The 15,311-nt window shown below is 57.8% G+C and overlaps 1 protein-coding gene across 1 annotated transcript in view; it reads left to right on the top strand.

The window, feature by feature from the left end:
• SCN4A (sodium voltage-gated channel alpha subunit 4) overlaps positions 1–13,120 on the top strand; it is a 44,349-nt gene extending 31,229 nt beyond the window's left edge. Inside the window, 11 exon segments of the mRNA XM_043584985.1 lie at positions 878–1,366; positions 3,258–3,390; positions 4,023–4,177; positions 4,691–4,864; positions 4,989–5,111; positions 6,416–6,694; positions 6,963–7,016; positions 7,285–7,422; positions 7,926–8,030; positions 8,677–8,947; positions 9,714–13,120. Coding sequence (XP_043440920.1) covers positions 878–1,366; positions 3,258–3,390; positions 4,023–4,177; positions 4,691–4,864; positions 4,989–5,111; positions 6,416–6,694; positions 6,963–7,016; positions 7,285–7,422; positions 7,926–8,030; positions 8,677–8,947; positions 9,714–10,939 — 3,147 coding nt within the window. The 3' untranslated portion in view covers positions 10,940–13,120.
• Positions 13,121–15,311: the final 2,191 nt, after the last annotated feature.

Genomic DNA, 15,311 nt, shown 5'->3' with positions numbered 1-15,311 from the left:
CACGACACCGCAGTGGGAGAGACTCAGCACATTCCTGTCCCTGAAAAATAAAGCTAGAGACCAGAGGGGTAGACCAGTCGCCTCTTAAGGCCTTCAATAGGAATTTGGGAAGAAAATTAGGTGGAGCAGGGAATCCCAAAGAAAGAGAAGGGGGTGAATAACAGGTCAAATGCCCTTCCCAGAGCAATAGGGTACAGGGATATGAACACCAGGGAGCACAGCCTCTATTAACAGACAGGAAAAAGGGGCGCCTGGGTGGCTCAGGCAGTTAAGCGTCTGACTTTGGCTCAGGTCATGATCTCGCGGTTCACAGGTTCAAGCCCTGTGCTGGGCTCTGTGCTGACAGCTGGGAGCCTGGAACCTGCTTCGGATTCTCTGCCCCTCCACCACCCCCACTCTGTCCCTCTGACTCTCTGTCTCTCAAAAGTAAATAAACATTAAAAATAAATAAATAAATAAATAAATAAACCAGAGAGAAAAAAGAAGGCTCAACAGATTCAGGGTCTCAATAAGTCCTGGAAACTCAGAGACATGAGCTCTGTTCTTTGTTCTGCATTCCCCAGCAGTGGAGTTAGAAGACAGGATCATGGAAAGAGTCCCTGTCACCCAGTGGGCCTCCCCAAATCCTGCCTCTGCCATGGTCTTACGGAATCCTATCGTGCGCCTAAGCCTCAGTTCCCTTATCTACAAAGCGGGGCGATAGTAACACTCCTCACTTCCCCAAGCAGCTGTGAGAATCCCATTAGGTAATACTCTTTTAAACGCCTAGCATGTGGCCGTTCTGATCTGGAGGCCCGAGGCCCCTCAGGCTGGCCGAAGGCGGCACCCTCACGGGCCCAGGGGTTGAGCTGAGCTTCCTCCAACCGCTGCCCCCCAGGTCCTGAACCTCTTCTTGGCGCTGCTGCTGAGCTCCTTCAGCGCCGACAGCCTGGCAGCCTCAGATGAGGACGGCGAGATGAACAACCTGCAGATCGCCATTGGGCGCATCAAGTGGGGCATCGGCTTTGCCAAAGCCTTTCTCCTGGGGCTGCTGCACGGCAAGATCCTGAGCCCCAAGGAAATCATGCTCAGCCTCGGGGGGCCCGAGGAGGCCGGGGCGGCAGAGGAGGCTGGGGAGAGTGCCTCAGAGGATGAGAAGAAGGAGCCGCCCCCCGAGGAGGATGACAAGGACCTGAAGAAGGACAATCACATCCTGAGCCACGTGGGCCTGGTGGACGGCTCTCCCCCCAGCATTGAGCTGGATCACCTCAACTTCATCAACAACCCCTACCTGACCATTCACGTGCCCATCGCCTCCGAGGAGTCCGACCTGGAGATGCCCACGGAGGAGGACACTGACACTTTCTCAGAGCCTGAGGATGGCAAGGTAAGCCCATCACGGGGCCTGGCTTGACGGGGTCAGGGGTGAGATAGATATGGCTTCGAACTTTGTGTGACCTTGGACAAGTCCCAACTCTTCTCTGAGCCTCACTTTCTCCCTCTGTAAAATGAGGGTAATGGCACCTACCTCGGCGAGCATTTGGTGAGATGCTGTGTATGAAGCACATGGCACGCTCTCTGTGCCTGGTGACTGCTGTTACTGCTGGCAACACGGTGATTCTGATGGGCCCTGACTGTCCTTCCCTAGTGTCCCTTCGCTCCGCAACGCCACCTGGGCCCCATCTCACCAGCAGGTGGTGCTCTTGGACAGGATGTTCTTACCTGTGACACCTTAGCTCCAGGATTGGGATCCCAGAGGCCTCTCTCAATCCCCCTCTGGGCTTGAAGTCCTTGCCATTATCATGTGTTTCTGTTTAGTCCCCACTGGGGCTAGTCCCAATCTCCCAGTGTGGGCCAAAGTGCTGGGTCTGGGATCTGAGGGGTGGAGGGGGTTGGGGGCCAATCAGGTTGGGTATAAGGAGAGCAGAGGGCTGGGCACAGCCTCAGCAGGAGCCTTGACCCACCCACCCAGGAGATGCCCCTTCCTCCTGCCCCTCCCCTGCAGGGGTGACAGAGGGACTGGTAGTCATGCCCCAGAAGCTCAGGCTGAGGCTAGGGCCTTGCCTGGACCTCACCGGGGAGCTGGTTCTGAGCCCCCAGGCTTCCCCTCGCCTGGCAGGGGAAGGGCTAGCAGATCAGCTAGGGCAGAGCCCCCTGCCCACCCCCACCCTATCGGCCTTGGGCCTGGCTGGGTACTGGAGCCTGAAAGAACTTTGCCCTAAAAGCTCTTGACTCCTTATTCCCCCTAAATATGTGGCATGCTGACTTACCAGGGGGCCGTATGCCTGCCAAGCTATAAATACCCAGGGAAATGTGGCACCAACCTCGGTATGAGGAGCGGGGGTGGGGGAGTGCTGGAGAGCTTGGAGGGCCAAGGCTCTGGGGACTCTGAGAGGGGCAAGCATGACTCCAAGGGGGATTGTGGCAGCTGGGACACACAGGCAGGACAAATGACTCAGGGCGTGAACTAATGTCTGCCTCAGTTTCTCTTTCTGTCAACTGGGCACAAGGACCTCTGTAATTTTCTGGTCACCATTCTGGATCCAGAACTGCCCCCCAAGCTGCCTGCAGGGGCCTTCAGGGGCCTCACCTCCAGCCATGAAGGGGTCCCCTTGATGAGGGAGCCTAGGGCTAGGAGCCTGGCCTGGGACAGTGCCAGCAGGATGTGGCAGAGCCCCGGCCAGGCCAGAGCACCAGCCTCCCCACCCCCCACTCCCACCCCCAGGTTCCTTTGGCCCCAGGCTGGCACTTCAGCTGAGGAGAGTTTTCCTTTCTTTCTGGATTCCTCAGCCCAACAGACCCTGGCAATGGGAAGGCTTAGACCTTCACACCTGCAGGCTGTGGCAGCCCCAGTGCCATCCCGGCCCCTTTCTTGCTCCCTCAAAAGTCCCTTCAGGCCTCTCATTCCTCTACTATCACACCCTGTGCCTCCTAGGACCCCCAGCCTGGCTCAGCCACCCCCCAGCCTGCTTGTCTCCAGCCTCCTCCCTTACCTGAGGCCCTCCCCTGCCTCCTTGTGCCCTCACCATCCCTTCCCAGGCCTCAGCCCTGCCCTGATCCACATCTAAGTGCCATGGTCACTGTGGTTCTTCTGCAAGGGCCGCAGTGCTGGCTCTATAATCCAGGGTTGAGTGAATGAATGAGTGAAAGAATGATGAATGAATGAGTAGGTCTGCTCCACCCCCTCTTTCTCCTCTGCCTCCTGGTCTCCCATCCTGACCTCCTCCGCGCACCTGGTGGGAGGACCCAGGGGTCATGTGACCCTGTGGCCCCTGCAGCAGCCACCGCAGCCCCTCGATGGGAACTCCTCCGTCTGCAGCACCGCCGACTATAAGCCCCCCGAGGAAGACCCCGAGGAGCAGGCTGAAGAGAACCCCGAAGGGGAGCAGCCTGAGGAGTGCTTCACAGAGGGTGAGGACAAGCCTGTGTGCATGTACCCCCCATCTCACCTGGTGCCTCCCCCAGCCCGGCAGCCCCTGGAAGGGACAGGCCATGCCAGGGGCCTGGGGCAGGGGGGTGGTGGTGGACAACAGCCCCGGCCCGGCCACAGCCAATTGTGCCCTTGAGGACATCTCAGGATCCTGTGCATCACGGAAACCATGCAGAGCCTTTTCCCCCCCACACCTGATGCCGCCTGTTCTGACACACCCCAGAGGGAATACAACCCTAGGAGGGGTGTCAGAGCCTGGGATGCCTCCCAGCCCCTGATCCCCTGAACCTCAAGTACACGCAGCCCCTGAGGACTGCCTTGCAGAATCTCCACAGGGCTCTGAGTGTGACCCAGCCCAAAGCAAGTGCCTGGGAATGGCTGCTTTAAGACCAGTCTCCTCCTTGGCCTCATCCGGGGAGAGGCCTGCCCAGCCCTTCAGGAGATAGCCCTACAGAAACACTGGGGCTGGGCTGGGCAGCCTAAGGCTGCTTGGGAGAGGAGGAGAAGATGAGGACGGCTGCACCTGGGAAGGTGGTGGGAACACACTGATTGTGCGTCCAGAGGCCGCCTCCAGTCCTGTGACATGGCGCCCTTGCCCCCTTCCCTCCCCCAGCCTGTGTGCAACGCTGCCCTTTCCTCTACGTGGACATCTCCCAGGGCCGCGGGAAGATGTGGTGGACCCTCCGCAGGGCCTGCTTCAAGATCGTCGAGCATAACTGGTTCGAGACCTTCATTGTCTTCATGATCCTGCTCAGCAGCGGGGCCTTGGTAGGCACGGCCCTGGGGACGGGCATGGGCAGAGGACCTCCCAGGGCTCCCTCCTTTCCACACCGTGGGAGGGACGAGACCTGGGCAGTCTGGGACCCAGAGAATCCTAAAATGACCTACCTGTGGTTGCAGGATATGAGGTAGAATGTGTGAATTTTCTTATAGCGACAGATGGGGTCCAGCTCCGGTGCACCCCCAGCGCAGAGGCGGGAAGGCTCTGGGAATGTTGAGGTGGGGGGAGGGGGCCAGGGTTAAAGATGTGGCACTGTGAAGTCCCTCCGAGCAGATGACTGAGTGTTGCCCCTGGGGAAGGGGAGCTGAAGGGCTCCTCCCCGTGGGAGAGCTCACTTGCCCCCACGGTGGGCCCGGGGAGTCTGCGAGAAGCCAGCAGCCTGCCCCTGGCCTGGCCCCCAGTGCTGCTGGGAGGCAGCAGCATAGGGCAGATTTGGGGGGGGCGTGGCTGTTGCCCCAGCCTCCTGCCCCGGCCACCCCTGGCTGTGCTGGTGCCCCCAGGCCTTCGAGGACATTTACATCGAGCAGCGGCGGACCATCCGCACCATCTTGGAGTATGCCGACAAGGTTTTCACCTACATCTTCATCCTGGAAATGCTGCTCAAGTGGGTGGCCTACGGCTTCAAGGTGTACTTCACCAATGCCTGGTGCTGGCTTGACTTCCTCATTGTGGATGTGAGTGTGCCCCCCACCCCCCAGCCCCGTGGCCAGATCCAGAAGCATTCCTGTGGCCAAGGACCTTAGGGAGCCCTGACTCTAAGGCCCTGCACCTCCTGATCACCCCACCCTCCCTTTGCAGGTCTCCATCATCAGCCTGGTGGCCAACTGGTTGGGCTACTCGGAGCTGGGACCCATCAAATCCCTGAGGACGCTGCGAGCCCTGCGTCCCCTGAGGGCACTGTCCCGATTTGAGGGCATGAGGGTGGGTACTGAGGGGGACTCTGAGTAGGGCTAGGGATCGGGGGAGCAGCCAGTGCAGGGCAAGGTGAAGGAGGCGCAGGTCTATACTCCAGCCACCACTGGGGAAGGAGAGGCCTTGGGCTCTGGGCTCTGCTGAAGGCCAGACTTGAGGGCCCCCAGACATCGCACACCACCCAAGTGCCCCTCCGTAGCTTATCTCTGCCATCACTGGGAGGCAGCAGAGACTGCATCAGCTCCCAGGAGGGGCCATGAGGGCACCGAGGCCTGAGAGAAGAAGAAGGAAAGCAGGTCTGGGGTGGACAGGTGTCCCTCCCAGCCTCAGACTGGGGCCTGCCAGGGCTCTGAGACCTGGATGAGCCAGCAGGTACTTGTGCCTGCCCGTCCTTCCCTCAGGCCCTTGAGAATAGAAGTGACAGTAAATACAGGGTTTGGCCAAGACAAATGGGATTTCCCCAGCCAAGAGAGGTCTGTTGGGAATAAAACCCACTCAGAGGGACAAACTTCTGTGAAGCAGCTGGTTGTAGGCCAGCAGTGCACTCAGCCCGAGTGACTCCCTCCTGTTCATGCAAGGGGCTGGCCAATGCTGGACACCTCCCCAACCCCCCACCCCCACCCCACCAAAACCAGGGGCCCTTTCCCACCGAGGAGAAATGGCCTGCCCATGGCCATGCAGCCAAGAATAGAGCTACCCCAGGCATCACCAGGTTTGTGCCACCTACTCTATCTGGAGGTCCTAAAGAGCCTCTCCTTGAAAAAGGACAGCTCTCAGATTTAGCCTGGCCTGACACAGTGAGGTTGGCCTGTGTGGCCAGCCCTGGCCACAGGGCTCCAGTCTCAGGTTCCTTCTGCTTTGAAGACCCCAGTGGCTTCTTTTCTGTGTCTGTGTCTCTAATGCTTTGAGCAGATGAGCAGGGGGCCGGGTCACGGGGGCTGAGTTTCCTATGGGGGCTGAGGAAGGAGTGTTTGTCTCCTGCCTAGTGACCCGTGGCCAGGCTGCTTCCAGAGAAGCCTAGTGCCCTGACTCTGGGCTGATGGCTCCAGCCAAGCAGAGAGCCCTCTTCAACCACTAGGCCAGCAGCACCCCCAACCCTACTCTTCAGTTCCCCATCACCCACCCCCACCCCCAACATGCAGCCCAGCAGACTTCTCCCCCTGGCCTGGCTCAGATCAACCCTCCTCCAAGAAGCTGTCCCTGAATAACAATGCCCAGCCCTGTCTGGTCCCCTTGTTAGTGTAGGTGGAGGGCCCTGTCCTAAAGGGGACTGGGTAAAGACCTGGCAATGACCCCTTCCCCCGGCCCCCCAGGTGGTGGTGAATGCCCTCTTGGGAGCCATCCCCTCCATCATGAACGTGCTGCTTGTCTGCCTCATCTTCTGGCTCATCTTCAGCATCATGGGCGTCAACCTGTTTGCCGGCAAGTTCTACTACTGCATCAATACCACCACCTCTGAGAGGTTTGACATCTCTGAGGTCAACAACAAGTCTGAGTGTGAAAGCCTGATGCACACGGGCCAGGTCCGCTGGCTCAACGTCAAGGTCAACTATGACAATGTGGGTCTAGGCTACCTCTCCCTCCTGCAGGTGGTGAGTGTAACCTGCTGCCCTTGCACGAAACTGGCATGGAGGTGCTCCTAGACTGTCATTGTCCCTAAGCCCACTGCTCCTTGTTAGGAGGCCGCCCACCCTGCTTCTGGTGCTATGGGACCCTGACGTACTATCTAGACCACTCTGGTCTCTATTTGATGCCTGCCCCTTGGGGCTCTGGGGAGGACCAGACGGGTGAGGAGGGAGACTTATGGATGGTGGAAACAGGAAGCAGCCCCTCCCCTCACGCCCAACCACACTCTCACAGGCCACCTTCAAGGGCTGGATGGACATCATGTATGCAGCTGTGGACTCCCGGGAGGTGAGTGGGGCTCCCTGAGATACGGCTGGTGGGCCAGCCAGGGAAGAGGACTCAGACCAGACACACACAACGGCACATTCTGCCCATCCCCACCCCCGTGCCGCCTCCTCAGGAGCCCCCAAACTCAGCAGCCTGGGGGGATGGGTGGAAGGGTCCACCCCTGGGCCCCAGGCCCTTCCTGCCCACGGTGAGATGGGAAGCAAGGGGCAGCCAGCATGTCCCCCCAGACCTCCCCATTCCATCCCGTCCTGTCCTGTGGACTCTGCAGAAGGAGGAACAGCCACAGTATGAGGTGAACATCTACATGTACCTCTATTTTGTCATCTTCATCATCTTCGGGTCCTTCTTCACCCTCAACCTCTTTATTGGTGTCATCATCGACAACTTCAACCAGCAGAAGAAGAAGATGAGTATCCAGCCCGGCCATCCCGGGGCTCTGTCCTCCCTCCCTCTGCTCACCCGTCCCTTCATATATTCACTCATGCCACCTCAGCACCTGCTGTGCTGTGGCTGGCCGCGTGATTGGGGCAGCAAGCCTGGGTTCACGTCCTACCCAGCGACTTTGAACAAGTGATTTGACCTCTAAGAACCTTATTTAAAAATGAGGTTGATGCTACCTGCCTGGCTAGGCCATTCAGAGGACCCAACACGATACTGATGGAGAGCATCTGACCCAAAACAAGCTATGGGGCAGTGCTGATCCTCTCCCCTCTGTCTGTCACCTCACTCCCCTCCCTCCCTTCTCCAGACCCCTTAGTCCCCCTTCACTTCTTCCCTCAGCCCCCATCTCTGGCCCCTCCAGGTCCCCCTCCTGGCGTGAGGGTTGCTTTAAGGGTGGTACCTGAGGTAAGGAGGTCCTGGAGGGAGAGAAGAGGGACCTCCAACCTTACAGGCCCCATCTCATTATACTTTGGAGGGAAAGACATCTTCATGACGGAGGAACAGAAGAAATACTATAATGCCATGAAGAAGCTTGGCTCCAAGAAGCCTCAGAAGCCAATTCCCCGGCCCCAGGTACCAGCCCTCTGAGCCCCTCCTCTGGCAGCCTCTATGAACCAATGAGGGCAAAATGCAGGCTGCACTCTGCCCACCAGGCTGTGTCGCTGGTGTGAGGCCGGGTCCACCTGCAGGGAAGCTGGGGTCACCAGCCAGGAGGAATGGGGCCTCTTTATAACTGCACAGAGGCACCGCATGTGGGAGCGGCAGCTGCCTGATAAACCCCAGTCACTGCTTTGCCCCTCACTTGGCCCTGCACAGCCCCCCAGTGTCCGCCCACCCCTCCAGCTGGTGGCCTCAGGGGCAAGGGCCCCTAGAAGTGGGAGGAAGAGGACCCTCCTGAGTGAGCAGTGACTTTGGGAGAAGGATGAGAGGTTGCTGGGGGAACTTTATGGGAGGAACGGTCCTAGAGTGAGGAAGATACCCACAGACCCCACAGGATGATCTGTTCTGAGGGATCCCAGCCCCCCACTGCCCTGGCCGACTCTGCCACAAGCCCTGACACACCTCTTCTCTCTCTCTCTCTCTCTCTCTCTCTCTCTGTCTCTCTGTCATGCTGTTGTGTCATCTTGTGTCTCCCTCCTGTCCACATCCTGTGTGGGTCCTTACCACTGCCCCCCCACATCCACCCACGTGCACCCCTGCACTCCTACCCGTGCTGCAGAACAAGATCCAGGGCATGGTGTATGACTGCGTGACTAAGCAGGTGTTCGACATCACGATCATGATCCTCATCTGCCTCAACATGGTCACCATGATGGTGGAGACAGACGACCAGAGCCAGCTCAAAGTGGACATCCTGTACAACATCAACATGGTCTTCATCATCATCTTCACCGGGGAGTGTGTGCTCAAGATGCTCGCCCTGCGCCAGTACTATTTCACCGTCGGCTGGAACATCTTCGACTTTGTGGTTGTCATCCTGTCCATTGTGGGTGAGCGGGGCCAGGCCGGGCTGAGTCATCCAGGAGGACCGGGTGCTCCCGTTCTCGTGCACCTGCTCGTGCACCTGGAAAGCTCACACGCACACTTACACCCACACGTGTGTCCATGCACCTGGCATTCACAAAGGCACCCAGGGTGGGCTCACGGGCAGTCCGTCACCTGCACACACATGAATGCACAGCTAGAAACATTTACCTGACCGGTAGATGCACACTCAGGTGCCCATGTGCTAAGCGGAAGACATAAGATCGTGCCGGTATCCATACACACAGGGGAAGTGCGCAGACGTGTGTGTAATTATGATAGCAACTAGCTACCATTTATTGATCACTTATTACGCACCTGACACTGTGCTATCCTGGGAGGCAGGTACTGTTGCCGCGTCTGCTTTACAGATGAGGAAACTGAGTCACAAACAAGTTAAATGTGATGCCCAGAGTCACACACAGAGCTGTCCTCCCTCTCTGTCTCATCTGTGGCATCTGCAAATAGCCTTGGGAGTCAGCCGTACCCTCACCCCATCACCTTGGGCATATCCCACCCCCATCTAGCTGTGTCAGGGCAGAGATGTAGCCCCTGGCCCCAGGGCCCTGGAAGAGCCCGGCCTAATGGGTCAGGCCATTCGGGCCATGCTTCTACCTCTCCCTTCTGGGGAAGAGCACACCAGGCTAGGCCCCCTTGAGCCCTGCATGCCCCCCACTCCCTGACCCAGCCTCCTACCCAAGGGCAGTGGTCCTCACCACTTCCTCCCTGCAGGACTCGCGCTCTCCGATCTGATCCAGAAATACTTCGTGTCACCCACACTGTTCCGAGTGATCCGCCTGGCGCGGATCGGGCGTGTCCTGCGGCTGATCCGCGGGGCCAAGGGCATCCGGACTCTGCTCTTTGCCCTCATGATGTCCCTGCCTGCCCTCTTCAACATCGGCCTCCTCCTCTTCCTGGTCATGTTTATCTACTCCATCTTCGGCATGTCCAACTTTGCCTATGTCAAGAAGGAGTCGGGCATCGATGACATGTTCAACTTTGAGACCTTTGGCAACAGCATCATCTGCCTCTTCGAGATCACCACGTCGGCTGGCTGGGATGGGCTCCTCAACCCCATCCTCAACAGCGGGCCCCCTGACTGTGACCCTACACTCGAAAACCCAGGCACCAGTGTCAGGGGCGACTGTGGCAACCCCTCCATCGGCATCTGCTTCTTCTGCAGCTACATCATCATCTCCTTCCTCATCGTGGTCAACATGTACATTGCCATCATCCTGGAGAACTTCAATGTGGCCACCGAGGAGAGCAGCGAGCCCCTTGGCGAGGACGACTTTGAGATGTTCTACGAAACGTGGGAGAAGTTTGACCCTGACGCCACGCAGTTCATTGCCTACAGCCGCCTCTCTGACTTTGTGGACACCCTGCAGGAGCCACTGAGAATCGCCAAGCCCAACAAGATCAAGCTCATCACGCTGGACCTGCCCATGGTGCCAGGGGACAAGATCCACTGCCTGGACATCCTCTTTGCCCTCACCAAGGAAGTCCTAGGTGACTCTGGGGAAATGGACGCCCTCAAGGAGACCATGGAGGAGAAGTTCATGGCAGCCAACCCCTCCAAAGTCTCCTATGAGCCCATCACCACCACCCTCAAGAGGAAGCATGAGGAGGTGTGTGCCATCAAGATCCAGAGGGCCTACCGCCGGCACCTGCTCCAGCGCACTGTGAAGCAGGCATCCTACATGTACCGCCACAGCCAGGACGGCAGTGGGGATGGGGGTCCTGAGAAGGAGGGCCTGATCGCCAACACCATGAGCAAGATGTATGGCCACGAGAATGGGAACAGCAGTGTGCAGAGCACAGGTGAGGAAAAGGGCTCAACAGGGGACTCTGGACCTTCCATAGGACTCACACCCATCAGCCCCTCAGACGCTGCCCTCCCTCCTTCCCCATCCCCAGGGCAGACAGTGCGCCCGGGGGTCAAGGAATCTCTCGTCTAGGCAGTAACGAGGTGGCCAGCTGAGCCTGGCACAGCCCCAAAGCTCCCTCATGGTGCCTGCTCACTGAGGGAGCAGGGCTTTGAGTCTGCGACTGATCGGCTCTCTGTTGGGGACAGGATTTGGTCATGCTGGGGCTGACACCCAGGCCATGGAAAATGGGAATTGCACTCAGAGGCTCCACACTGGGCCTGAGGCTCCAGCTTCCATGATTTCTCATTTCAAGTTGTCCTCACCTCCTCATGGGCCCTGCTGCCTCTCCTCTTGGGGGGAGGTCAGAACACCAGAATCTCTGCCCCCCACGTTGGGGAGGAGCCAGCCTACGATGGGTGGGTTAGCTGCCCTCCTGCCACCAGAGTCTTAAGGGCTATAGGCCTCTCCTCAGGAAGTGGCTCAGCCCCTCCCCCCCAGACCCCTCCTGGATAAAGATATATTTTAAAGATTTTATTTTTAAGTAATCTCCACACCTCACGTGGGGCTCGAACTCACAACTCCGAGATCAAGAGTCGCAGGCTCCACTGACTGAGCCAGCCAGGCACTCCCTGGATAAAGATGTCTTAACCTCAGTGAGAGTGGACACCTGACCCCAGGGGCCTACCAGCCCGCCCCCCAGCTGGGACATAGCTTCATCCTGCCAGCTCATGGATTCCCTGGAGAAGGGAAACGTCACTGGTCCAGAAATGTCTCCCCAAGTCTGATTGGCCCCTGGATCCTAATGCATCTGGCTGGGGTTGTGGCCCCTGAAACCATTTCCTGCTTTGTCCATTGTGCAGGCCCCTGGCTCCCCTGGCTGGCCCCTAGGGGAAGAGCGGACGGAGGGTTCCACTTGAGAATTGTCTTTTTCTAGGAAGCATGGATGGCTGGGATAGGTTGGGTGTTGTCAGCTGCATCACTGCACTGGAGGCTTTCTTGGCCTGAACACCCAGACCTGGGGCGGGGCAGGGACCCTGGAGCTCCGGAGGTAGATTTCTGTTCCCTCCCTCCCTTCTTCACTCCTCCATTAGTGCCACAGGGCTCTTTGTGGCCTCACCAAGCCCTGAGATGCCCTCATCCCCACCACATCTCTCTTTTCCTTCCTCCTCATCCTCTTCTTCCCCATCCTCAAAGTGATCCTAAGAGTGTTGTCGTTGCTCCCGTGTTAGAGATTTCAACACTGGGACACGCACAGCTCTCCTGGCTGAGGCCCAACCTTCCAACTTCCATTTTTGTTGGCACCACTGATCCGGGCATGGCAGAACCAGCCAGGCCTCTGCTGGCTCCCGGAGCTCAGAGGAGGCAGGGAGACACCTGCACAGGTGTCATTGGATTTATTCACTTGTGTGTGTGCCTTGTGTCTGCCTCACACCTATGTGTACAGCTGTGTGTGTGCGTTCAAGTACGTGAAGTGCTACGTCCTGTCTCTGCAAGTGTGTACCATGTCAGTGTGCCCCTGTAGTCTGACTGGTGTGTGTGTGTGTGTGTGTGTGTGTGTGTGTCTGTCTGTCTCCTGTGCAGGCCTGTTGGTGTGGTGTGCCTGTGCTATATGTGGATAAGTGTGAACGTGTGTGGGCAGGTTTGCACGTTGAGTCCCTGTTGACCTTAAGTTCCTCTTCTCTTTCTTCTTGTTTCTTGTGAACAGTTTGATTAAAACTCAGGAAGCAGCAAAACCTCCAAAACAGTGTGTGTGTGTGTGTGTGCGCGCGCGCGCGCGCACGCATACACGCTCGTGCGTTCCCGTGGCTGGAGCCTTCCTTTCTGTCTGCCCTGCTCGCGGGCCTCCTTGCCACCCGCTCTCCCTTCCTCCTAGTCTCTTTATCACACCCATTTGTCCCAGCCCTGCTCCCTGTCTCTTGCCTGTGTCCTCTGTGGAAGGAGGCCCCACTCCTTCCATCTTCCTGCACAAGTTCTGTCTCTTCCTGCAGAAGGTGCATCCTACAGAGGGCAGCCTCCTCCCTGACCAGCACCCTGCCCATGCCCCTTCCCTCCTCAGGCCCCAAACTAGGGTGGCCCCAAGAGCCTCAGCATTCGTTGGACGGGATACTTGCCATTGGACTGCATCCAGATTGCAGAGCCTCCCCTGCCCGTGGCCCCCTCCCCCCCACGTCCACATCCATTCCCACTCTGGGTGGGAACAGGCCCAAGCCAGGCTGGCAGGCAGGCTCCTTTGTACAGTTCTTATAATAAACCTCCCCCTGGTGCCTCTCACGTGCGAGCTTCTTCCTTCCGCACCTCCGCATGTGGACACTGACGGGGTCTGAGGGCTGCAAGGACAAGAAGGGCTGGTGGGGATTGAAGCCAAATGAGGAAGGCTCGGGGAGCCTCAGGGTGGGGAGAGGGCCCCAATTCCCCCTCTGGCCCAGTCCAGCTCTTTCTTGCCCCCCTCCAAAAGGAGGCTTGGACTCTGAAAATTAAGAAAGGGGAACCTCACTAAAATGGAGTCGTGAGGTTCAACAGAGGAAGCGCTCAGGCTCCACCACTCATCATCAGTGTAGACCCAACAGAGATGACCTTGCAGGTGGACACCAATTTACTATCCCTGAAGCTGAGAAGAAAAGCTTTCCTCCTGCCCTGGCAACAGCCCAGCCAATGAGAGACAGTCACAGCTCGGCCAATGAGAAGCCACCATACTTCCAGCTCCCACTTCACACCAATGGACTTTTGTTTACAACAGCCTTCCCAAGGTCCCCCTTTCCTCTGTAAAGGAGCACACCCTCTCCTTTGTGGACATGCCCGCGGTTTTGCCTTCCTTGCTTGTTTGGCATTGCAATTTTCTGCCATTCCGGAATCAACCTGTCTTTTGCTGGTAAAATACCTGGCAGTTTTACTTTTAAGGTTACAATTCCAACCTCTTAGCTGGAGTCCAAGAGGCCAGGTAAGGTCAAGGGGCGTAGCCCTCCACCCCTAACAGCACCACGCTCCCTCTCCCCACCCGTGATGGTGCCCAGGAAATGGTATTGGGACCCAGTGGCCCGAGTCCCTCCTCTCTGGACCCTTCACTTCTCTGTGCGCCACCCCCCACCCCCGCCAAAGGCCCAGAGGTGCCTGAGGGACACATGGTGTGACCCCTCCCTCTCCTCAGAGATACTACCCCCCTAAAGACCCTGCCTCTGAACTCTGACCTCAGAGAGCCCAGGGTCCCTATGGACCTGTGACAATGAGTAATATATGATGTAGTGAGGTGAGTCCACAGTCCTGGTGGGTGAAATATAATTTCATATATAATTTTGTTTTCTACAACTTGATTTCTGATTCCCAGGGCTGTATGTGTTCAAACTAGTAAACACTCCTTTACAAGATTCCTACACCCCCTTTTCCTGGGTCCTGAGGTTACGTGGCATCACAGGCCACCCTGACATCCCTCAGCCATCTTCCTGAGGCCCCTTCCCACCTTGCTGTTCTCTTTGCGTGGGGAGAGGGGCTCAGCATCCCCGCAGGGTCCTGAGCCCCCCACCAGGGTGCTGACCTCCCTCCGTGAGGTGGGGGTGGGGCTCCTTCTCACTGTAAGTTTCTGCAAACCGTGCCTGGGGCTCTGTCCAGCTCCAAGGACAGGAGATCTCGCGCAGTGCCCTGACCCACCCTTCCCCTGAGCCTTGAATAGTGGAGGAAAAGAGGCAAAATACTGGATGAAAAACATAAGCTAAAATTTCAAAATCATCCAGTTTGGAGAGCCAGTTATCAGTGCTACTCCCCACCTTCCTGAGGGTAAACTGTGCTCCCAGATTTCTCACCAAACGCTCAGATACTGGATTCCCTTCCACGCTTATGACGGCCCCGAAGTGAAGAATGGATTATTACGATTACTTCTGTCTTACACGAATGAGGAAACTTGGGCTCTGAGGGTTAAGAATGGGTGTTGCGTAACTGGGGTGCTGTTGGCATGTGGAGCAAGAAATCTGCTTTGTGAGACACTGTCCCTCCCGCTGCAGGGAATTCAGCACCCCTGGTCCGTGAAGGCCAGTGGTGCCCATTGGTCACTGCGACCACTGAAACGGTCCCAGTACCTTTCCGAATGCTCCCGTGGGGGGCGGGGGGAGGGGGCAGGATCACCCCTTGTTGAGAAGCACCAGGGAACGTGGGGCGGCTTTCTACCTGGTACATGGCAGGGCCGGGAATCAAACCTTCTAAGCCAGCAGGCCTCCTCCACAAAACAGCCAGCAGAACAGAGCCAGGAAGAGTGGGCCGAGGGGAGGGCAGAACTCTGAACCCCTCCTTCCAAACTGAGGTTGTGTCCTCTCCCACGCTTCCCAGGGTTGCTGGAGGGGAGGGGGTCCCTGACCTCTTGCCTCCTCAAACTCCTAAGCCCCTCGTCCCCTCTCCGCATGCCCCCATCTCTTGACTTGATGCTGTCTTCCTGGAAAGGTGAAGTGGGGGCTGCCAGATGTTAGGGTCTTTTGCA

Source organism: Prionailurus bengalensis, chromosome E1 (genome assembly GCF_016509475.1).
Source record: "Prionailurus bengalensis isolate Pbe53 chromosome E1, Fcat_Pben_1.1_paternal_pri, whole genome shotgun sequence".
In the NCBI taxonomy this organism is placed as follows: domain Eukaryota; kingdom Metazoa; phylum Chordata; class Mammalia; order Carnivora; family Felidae; genus Prionailurus; species Prionailurus bengalensis.
This window is presented reverse-complemented; position numbering and strand designations above follow the sequence as displayed.